Source organism: Martes martes (assembly GCF_963455335.1).
Source record: "Martes martes genome assembly, chromosome: 3".
NCBI classification, from domain to species: Eukaryota; Metazoa; Chordata; class Mammalia; order Carnivora; family Mustelidae; genus Martes; species Martes martes.
Window position 1 is genome coordinate 157,166,122 of NC_137890.1, and position 9,469 is coordinate 157,175,590.

The window sequence follows — 9,469 nt, forward strand, 5'->3', positions numbered from 1 at the left end:
TGAGTGGCTCAAGTCAGTTAAGCACCTGCCTTCGGCTCGGGTCATGATCCCAGGGTCCTCCGGTCAAACCCCGCATCAGGCTCCCTGCTCAAGGGGAAGACTGCTTCTCCCTCTCGTCCTCCCCTTTCTTATGCATGTGCTCGCACTCTTACTCTCTCTATCAAGTAAAAAATAAAACCTTAACCAGAAAATACCTACCTTAATAATTTTTATTTCTTTTTGCTATTGAGCTGTCATGGATTTGTATTTTTATGATTTATGACTTATAAAGCTGTTCCCAAATGGCAGCATCTTTGCCGTGAATTAAGAGTGTTCCTTTTCACCCCTACCTTAGAGAACTTGGAGGGGCTCTCAGTAGCCTACATCCCAACATCATTGGATGTATTTCTCTAATTTTGTGGTATTTATTGAGGGTGAAATCTTACAGGTTTTGTTAGGGTTATACAATGAAGTCCATGATACAGACTGATAGGTTTCTGGATTAAGGTACATACAAGAAATGCCTAATAGTTGAACTGGCCAAAATATTTTTTTAAGTATATTTCCAAAAACAATATAATAAATGTCCTAAAGAGATAATTAAGTCCTTAAACTGATAATTTATAAAGACAGGAGGCGCTTATGTTAGGAAGATAAGCCATGTATTTTTAGCACCTTCTCTCCCTTGCTGTAAAATGGAGGAATCTTCAATTCACCATCCACTAATCATCAGAGAGCAGACTCTCATTTAAGACTTCTTTCTTTCTATCCTCTAATAGATTGAAGAGTAAATTCTGGTGCCAGGCTTTTCTTTGCTGACCCAGGCCAGCAGCAGTAATGCTTTTTTTGGAAACTGCTAGCTCTGATCTAGCTGTTGCTTTACAAAGGGAGCCCCCTTTCCCAGGCTTTTCTCGCAGTAGTTTTGCTGGAATGCCCCACTTGTGTGTGAGCCTGAAATTTTAAGAGTAATTTTAGTTTTGTTATTTAAGAAAATCTGGTGTCCAGTGTGGCTATATTGGTACCTAAGAGAGTATCCATAGAGAAAGAACGAAAAGCTTGTACAGAGCGGGTTAAATGAGTGCTGTGTCTTCTGAAAACCTTGGGCTTAAATGTCTAAGGCAATTCTGTTAGATCTGAGTTCAGAGTGGACTTGCTGGAGCAGTAGTAGCTACTGTTTCATTTCTCCAGCTGGGGAAGCTTTGTCTTCATATATGGAGACCCCAGAATAGCTAAGCATATTTATAGTCATTGGAATTTTAATATGTGATCTGGGGGTGCGTGGCTGGCTCTGTTGGTAGAACATGCAGCTCTTGATTTTGAGCTCGTGAGTTCAAGACCCACACTGGGCGTAGAGCTTACTTTAAAACAAACAAACAAAACACACACACACACTCACACACTTAAAAAAATGTGATCTAAGCAAGTATGTATACTTTTGACTTGCTTTTGAAATTAGTTTTTTAAAAAGTGGAATTTCAAAATATGAAGCAGAGAAGAAGAAAACTGCAAAGGTATGTAAGAGCAGTAGTATCTGGGGATATAATGAGCATATGAGGAGACTGTTAGGATTACACACAAGGAGAGGAGAGAAGCACAACCAACCCACCTTCAAAGCAGTGGTAGGTTCATAGGGGAGTGGGGTGGGGGTGCAGTGCAACAGCAGGTTGAGAGCACAAGAAACCAGGGTAACCCTTGGTTATCTTTTGCGACTTCAGTAACAGCAAAACCTAGAAAGAATGTCTCCAGAGGGTTAACTGTACTGTTTCATGCATAGTGATGCTAATCAGCCATGTTGCTCTGGGTTCAACAGTGCAAGCTACCCAGTCAGAAAGGCTGAAGGCTCCCTGGGGTTTCAGAACTGACCGGGCAGTGGTCACAAAGCAGGGAAGTTTGGGTTAGCACAGCTCCTGCCCCATCCTGCAGAACTGCTGAAGTTCCTCAACTCCTGGTACCCAGGCTTCCAAGCCTAGGTCATGTGCTTGCCCCCAGCTGCACCAGGCTCTGGAGGGAAGGATTTGGATCTTCTAGTTACAGTAATGCCTTGCAGTCGTTGCCTCCCACAGGGGCAACATGGTGCTGTTGGGAAGAGGGTTTGGTTGCTAGACAGCAAAAACGAAAAAAAAAAAAAAAAAAAGACCTGTAAACTTTAAATATTAGCTATCTTTCTCAAACTTAGCCTCTATGTATGGAAATACTAATGTTTTTAAAATTATTTGTCCATTGTTTAAAAAAAACTCAGGACTGTCTTTTTAAATTTAGTGTTTATATTTATCAAAGTTGTGTGTGTACATTGTTCAGAGTTATAGTTCTACCTGGTTTTGAATGATGAGCTGCGTTCTATATCCTTCCATTCCTATTTTCTACTCCCTGGAGAAAACCATTTTCAGTTTCTAGCTGATTTATTTACTATTTATCTTCATATTTCTGAATTGCACACTGTGGCTATGCCTTAATGTCTCTATTTTAGGCATTGTTTATCAACTTCTCACTGTGGAAAATGAGTTTTGTTCTTTCCCAAAACTTTCTGCCTGACCACACATACATGCTCTTCTCCTTCCCCCATCCTCCCAGGATAATGGTACTGGATCCATAGTCTGTGGTTTTATTATTATGACTATGTCAGCCCTGTTTGCAATGATGCCATGTAGTATAGTGTAACTGCTTTTTTCTTCCAATACCACCTTTGATTTTTCCCTGATGTTAATTATTGTCTTGGTTTTTTATTCATTTACTTAGGCTTTCTGTGCTTCTCACTAATGAACCCCCAAATATCCCCTTACTATATAAATCTTTCCCATTTAAACCCATCAGATAGTCTATGAATTTCATCTTCTTACAATCTCTTTCTAAACCTTCTGACCTGCTCTTGTCTGGACCTCGGCCTGTCACCCTTCAGTCCTCTAAAGAGGACTTTTTCACCTCTATCTTGTTTTAGTCCCTTGCTCATGGATTCAATATCGTCTTTTTCCTTAGTCTTCCCTGTCATTTTGAAATAGCATATTATCATTAGTTTCTTGAGAAAGTAAATCTTTTTTTAGTTTTAGGAATTTCCCGGAGATTCGTAAAGGCACTGCTTCATTTTTTTCTACCCACCAGAGTCCCTGTTGAAAAGTGTGATTCATTCTGATTTTTTTTTTCCCATTCTGATTCTGACCTTTATGTGACTTGTTTATCCTCTGGAAGCTTTGCTTTAACCTTGATGTTTTGCAAGTTCACAATGATGTGACTTGGTCACTTGCTAGATCTTCAGTCTGGGACATTTTCTTGAATTAATTCATTGATCACTTCCCCTCCATGGTTTTTCGGTTGTCTTTCTTGAACTCCTGTTAGATTTTGGATCTCTTAGATTGATACCCGGTTCTTTTATCTTTACTCTCCTGTTTTCTATCGTTGTCCCTTTTTATTTTTCTTTCTGAAAGAGTTCCTCAGGTTTGTCTTCCAACCCTTGCATTGAGTTGTTTGGTTCTGCTATCAAAATGTGTATTTTCCTAGCATTCTTTTTTGTTCTCTGAATGTTCCTTTTTTCATTGCTATTAGTGATTCATTTATTGTATGATGAACAATACAGAAACTAGAAAATATAACTACTTAAGTTAGAAGGCATTTTATGATTAAATGAGATTATCAATTGACTAGCCTCAAATTTGTAAACTTGAGCCAGAGAAGATCACCTAAAATAAACAAAATTTAATTGTATATGATTTTTAGTGTATAAGGCTTATATTATCTCTGGCTGTTTTGTTTTGTTTGTTTGTTCTTAGATTTTATTTATTTATTTGACAGAGAGAGAGACAGCAAGAGAGGGATACACAGCAGGGGAGTGGGAGAGGGAGAAGCAGGCTCCCTGTGGGGCTTAATCCCAGGACCCTGGAATCAGGGCCCAAGCCAAAGACAGATGCTTAACAACTGAGCCACCCAGGTAACCCAATTTTGTTAGTTCTTAATACTTCTTTTTAAAAGTTTGTATCTTCTGGGATGCCTGGGTGACTCAGTTGGTTAAGCATCTACCTCCCACTCAGGTCATGATCTCTGCTTCCTGGGATCAGGCTGCTCCCCCTGCTTGTGCTCTCTCACCTCATTCTCAAATAAATAAACAAAATCTTTTGAAAAATTTTTTGTATCTTCTTCTGTAGTCTCTTTTTTCCTCTTAAGTTGCTTTTTTCTCTTTGTTTTGGTTTGTCTTTCATTTCGGTTTCTGGTGATCCTTGGTTAGTTTCTTACATCTAAGAACAGGCAGTTAAATGGGTACTTGAGATCTGTGGACTTGTGAGCAAAGTTTATGGGCTGTGGGGGTGGTCTGCATGAGTCACTTCTTGGGATACCTCTCTTATCTGTTTCTTTAAGTCTTTTATCTTGGCTGGTCTGATTCTGTTGGGAAATTTTAAATTTTGTACTATTCATTTTCTCTCTCCTTGCAGTTTCTAGATGTGTAGTCTTTGGTTCTCGTGTTATAGATAAAAATATCTCCACTGGGGGGCGCGCCTAGGTGGCTCAGTCATTAAGCATCTGCCCTCTGTCCCATTCTGATCGATCCCAGCCTCCTGGGATCTGGCCCCACATTGGACTCCCCGCCCAGCAGGGGAGCCCTTCTCCTTCTCCCTCTGCCTGCCACTTCCCCTGCTGGTGCTCTCTGTCAAATAAAGAAATAAAATCTTAAAAAAAAAAAAAAAAATCTCTCTTGGGTCTGTGCTACGACCTTCCTTTAGATGTCCTTTGGACCCTCCTACACCTCATTTGCTTTCATGGCACTTGGCAGATAGGCCGACTTGCTAAAAGGTAAACAGGAGCTGGTAGCAAATCTGAGAGCTAGAACACACCTTGAGTGCAAAGTTAGAGTCGCTTTCAGTGCATTGTTTTCCTTAATACATTTGATCAGAAATTGGATGAACCTCCGGGATGCTGAGACTGGGAAGATACTGTGGCAAGGAACAGAAGACCTGTCAGTCCCTGGAGTGGAGCATGAAGGTACTCCCCAACCCTTGCCCTGCACAGGGCTCTGATGTTTCAGGAGCAGGGCCTAAGCATCAGGGAGCTAAATTAATGCAGATCCTGATGGGCAAACCCCTGCGGGCTCAGCATGTGTTACTGAGATTCCCAGTTCCTTTCCTACCTTTTTTCCCTCTCACTTCCCAAAACTCATTTTATGCTGAAATTTTAACATTAAAACATGCCTAAAGATATAAACTAAGCTCTCAACTTTTTTTTTTTTAAAGAAAATTTCCATTTTTATCTCCCTGAAATAAAAGAAAAACTAAGGAGTTAAAACCAACAGAACAGAGTAAAGAAAGTGTCCACTCAGTCCTTTTCCTAATGAAAACAGCTAGGGAAGGCCCTTAGATGCACTATATCTGGTGTTTCTTAAAGATCTTTCAGGGGGGCGCCTGGGTGGCTCAGTCGGTTAAGCAAATGCCTTCTGCTCGGGTCGTGATCTTGGGGTGGTGGGATCTTGCCCTGCATCCCTGCATCAGGCTCTCTGCTCAGTGGGGAATCTGTTTCACCCTCTCCCTCTGTGCTCTCCCTCTCTCTTTCTGTCTCTCTCAAATAAATAAATAAAATCTTTAAAAAATAATAATAAAGATATTTCAGTCAGATGCACTTGACCAGTTGGGGACCTCTGCCTTTAATTGTGTCACCAAGGCTTTTCTCTGAAATGTAACATAGATAATGTGTTCTAAATCAGCTCTAAGGAGGTCCCAGAAACTTAAGGAATCATAGTATGTAATTTTCATTGAGAATGGCTTCAGTATTTCTTTTTATTTACCAGCCCGTGTTCCCAAGAAAATCCTCAAGTGCAAGGCAGTGTCTCGAGAGTTGAACTTCTCTTCAGCAGAGCAAATGGAAAAATTCCGCCTGGAACAAAAAGTTTACTTCAAAGGGCAATGCCTAGAAGGTATTCTGTGGCCTAGTGCCTGGAAGCCTCACTTAGGATGACAGAGTAAAAAGGCAGGACCCAGTGAACTTAAAACACTGCTTTGGTAACGTTCATTTTGCAACTCAGTTTGTGATGGGATTCCTACACCTTGCGAGGCTGGGGGCCCCAGCAAAAACAAAGCTGGCAATGACAAGGGGCGTTGAGCCCAACAAAAGGGTTTCTGACACTGGTGGGCCTGGGTTGGTGCCCGCTTTATCACTGGTGAATTATAATGTGGTCACGAGGAAGCTGCCAACAAGGGCCTGGTACAGAGCTCTCAGTCTCCCGCAGATCTGGCCACCAAGGCCACTCTGCACCAAGTTTCCACCATGAACTGTAAGAGTGCACGTCCGTGTCTTGCAGCTGGAATTGCAAGTGAAAGGCCTAGTCTATTCTTCTGTTTATCATATACACATAGCCTATTGCTAAGAAAGCGTTGTTTATACTGTATCTACCCACTGATCCTCACCCTTTAGACCCTAGAGCAGAGGGAGTAAGCCTCTGGTGTGGTCTGGGGACAGCCTGAGGACAGCCTCTTTCACATGCCTCTGGCCCCGGAGGTTTCTGATGGCTGCATTTGTGGTTCTTGGGGAAAGAAGAGGCTCACTCTAAAGGGGGGACGTGTGCAGAGCCCCAAAACTCTCTGGGGTGCCCACTCACCAGCTTTTTGTTCTTCCTTCAGAATGGTTCTTCGAGTTTGGCTTTGTGATCCCAAACTCCACAAACACCTGGCAGTCCCTGATAGAGGCCGCGCCCGAATCCCAGATGATGCCCGCCAGCGTGCTAACGTGAGTGAGCAGACCGCAGGCACTGGGGAGTGGGTTCCAGGCAGGGGAGCTGACGGTGCTGCTCAGCGGGCAGACCCGGGTGAAAATAAGGGGAGAGAGTATTCAGGGGTATTTGAGTTTACAGGTTACTGACTCTGTCATAAGAAAGACAGTGTGATCAAATGGAAAAAAATAAAAAAAAAACTTTAGAGTAGACCTTTAGATTAGACTAAATTCCTGATTAACCCTGGCTTGCTGTGCAATCTTGGACAATGTTTACCTCTCTGGCCTTATTTTTCTCCTCTCTACACATAGAATTAATAATTCTATCTCACAGAGGTGTAGTGAGGATGAAAGAAGATGATATGAGAAGAAACTGGCCTGTACTCTATATTAAATCTAGGCTAATTTGCTCACTTTCCTGAAAACCAAACTTCTGATACTCTGTACTTTTCTTGAATGGCCTTTAATGGAATCTGGCAAAGTTCTAAGTTTGTTTTAGAGGATAATGTTTGGTTATGGTTTTTCAGAGACTAGCTTACCATTTTCATATTTATGCTTCCTGCTCAAAGAATAATTTGTTTGTCCTTTATCCAAAAACACTGTCAGTAAGGGCCCAACTTATATTTTCTCTTCGGAAAAAGTAGTAGACTTTCAGAGGTCTTAGTAATAGTGTCTAGTAATGAGTTATTCCCACAGATATTTGTGTAATATTGGATTGTCCCTTTAAACTGATCCTTGGTGAAAGCCACACTGAATGTAAATAGAGGTTGTTTGCTTTAAAGATGTTTGCTTTAATAGATTTTTAATTACAATGGTAGATATTTTTATATTCTAATAGCCAATTAAATCTTGAGTTTCTTACGTACCCATTTTATAATTAATTGCCAAAAAAAATGTATCTGCTGGCTATTAATTACCCTGGGAAAGTATAGGGTAGTATATAGAAGGGCATTTTTAATATTTTATTAACCTTCATTGACTCCTTCTTGGCCAGGTCCAATAAGTCTGTGATGACTTATTTAGGTTCTTTAACTCATATTTTACTTTCTGGAACCCAAAGACAGTACCTCTATTGTCCTTAACTTGGTTCAAGAGTGGTTTGGTTTGGAAACACTAGGATACCCACCAAGAAAAATGAAATTCTCCCCTGTACAATACAGGTGTGTCATTTGGGGTTCTTTGGCTTGCAAGCCATAGAAATGACTCCAGCTGATAGGACAGACCTGAAGGCGGGTGGGGGGTGGCGGGTGGCGCTGAGACCCGGGCAGCTTCAAAGATGCAGGTGGCAGGAATCCATCGATGATCTCCTTCAGGAGCAGCCATAGGAAGGATCCTGCTCCATCGGGGAGCGGGGGAAGAGTCTGATTAGCCCAAATTATGTCCTGTGCGTAGCCCTCTGCCAGGTGAAGGAGAGGCTACTGGACTGACCCATGGACTGGAGATGGGGTGGGTCCCCAGAAGAGCAGAGTGATGTTACCCAAAGTGATGGAAATAGATGCAGGAAAGACCAACCCACAACTGCCTACCAGAGACCTGCAGGTTTCCATGTGTATCAAAAAGTCACTCATATTAAAAAAAAAAAAAGTCGTATGTATAAGCACCCCTGTTTGCAGAGCACTCTGCTAAGGGGTTTACATATATCAGGGATTAAAACATGCTCTTTCTTCTGTTTTCTGAACTTGAGGAGAAAAAAATCTAATCACAAAGTTAAATGTCACATTAGACTTCTAACCCCATTTGGACATAGATTTCAGTGTCGCCAAGCCAAAGTTCTAGGTAGGTGCGTGTCCCCAGGCCCAGCAGACCCAAACTGAAGCCACTTTGTGGAAATGAAATCTGTTGCCTAACACACTCACTCTTTTGCCCTCTCTTCTTACTTATAGTGGGAATGTTATCATAGAGACAAAGTTTTTTGACGACGATCTTCTTGTAAGCACATCCAGAGTGAGACTTTTCTACGTTTGAGAGAAGAATGTGTGTGCATTTCAAGAATTTGGGTTTTGGGGGGGAAAGGAGGAAACTCGACTTTTTTCCTCCACGCGTTTGATTTTTGACATTTCCACCCCTAATTCCCTGTACGGCAACCCACCTGCGGCCACCAGGGGACCAGTTCTGTGTAGGTAACCAGATGGCTGTTTCCTTCCAAGCCGCCATCTTCCACTGACCAGACTCAACTCCCAACCCCAGACCAGGGCAGAGGGTAAGCCTTGACTCCTTCCCAGGGTGACACAGGGACAGATGCTTACCATGAGAGCCGATGCTGTTCCCACCCCCTCTGCTTCCTCCTTGGGCCCTGCAGGCAACGCATCTTCCTTTGGCCCCTGGTTTTGGAAAAATTCATATTCCTGACCTATGTTTAGTTTTTTTCCTACCATTTCTATTTCATACATTCTCATACATTTAACTTGTAAAATAGACTGTGATATTATTATTACGTAATGAATTAAAACATATGAATTAAAATATTCCTACAGTCTTTAGCATGGCACTGCTTTCATCTCTGCTTTTTCTGGAACATGAACCCAGCCCCATGATGTGAAGAAAGACATTTATCAGACCGTAGGACCACAGCTGTATTTTACTCCAGAAATCGACTAATAGATTTTGCATTCCCGATGCTTCAGTTGCTGCTTTCTGAGAATGTACAATGTACCCAAACAAGACCCATGACCTTAACATTTGTCTTTGAGACACGATATGCAGTGGTTCTTTTCCACAACAAACTTTGTTTGTCTGGTGTTGCTTTTAACTTTTCTCATACCTCTATGATGTACCTTTGCTCAAGAGGTTTTGGGAAAGGGTAGAAGTC

The 9,469-nt window shown here is 41.8% G+C and overlaps 1 protein-coding gene across 1 annotated transcript in view; it reads left to right on the forward strand.

The window, feature by feature from the left end:
* PDE6D (phosphodiesterase 6D) overlaps window positions 1–9,140 on the forward strand; it is a 51,206-nt gene extending 42,066 nt beyond the window's left edge. Inside the window, exons 2-5 of the mRNA XM_080798960.1 lie at window positions 4,856–4,944; window positions 5,744–5,869; window positions 6,573–6,678; window positions 8,544–9,140. Of these exons, the coding sequence (XP_080655086.1) occupies window positions 4,856–4,944; window positions 5,744–5,869; window positions 6,573–6,678; window positions 8,544–8,625 (403 nt within the window). The 3' untranslated portion in view covers window positions 8,626–9,140. The remainder of the gene's footprint in view (window positions 1–4,855; window positions 4,945–5,743; window positions 5,870–6,572; window positions 6,679–8,543) is intronic.
* The last annotated feature ends 329 nt before the right edge of the window (window positions 9,141–9,469 follow it).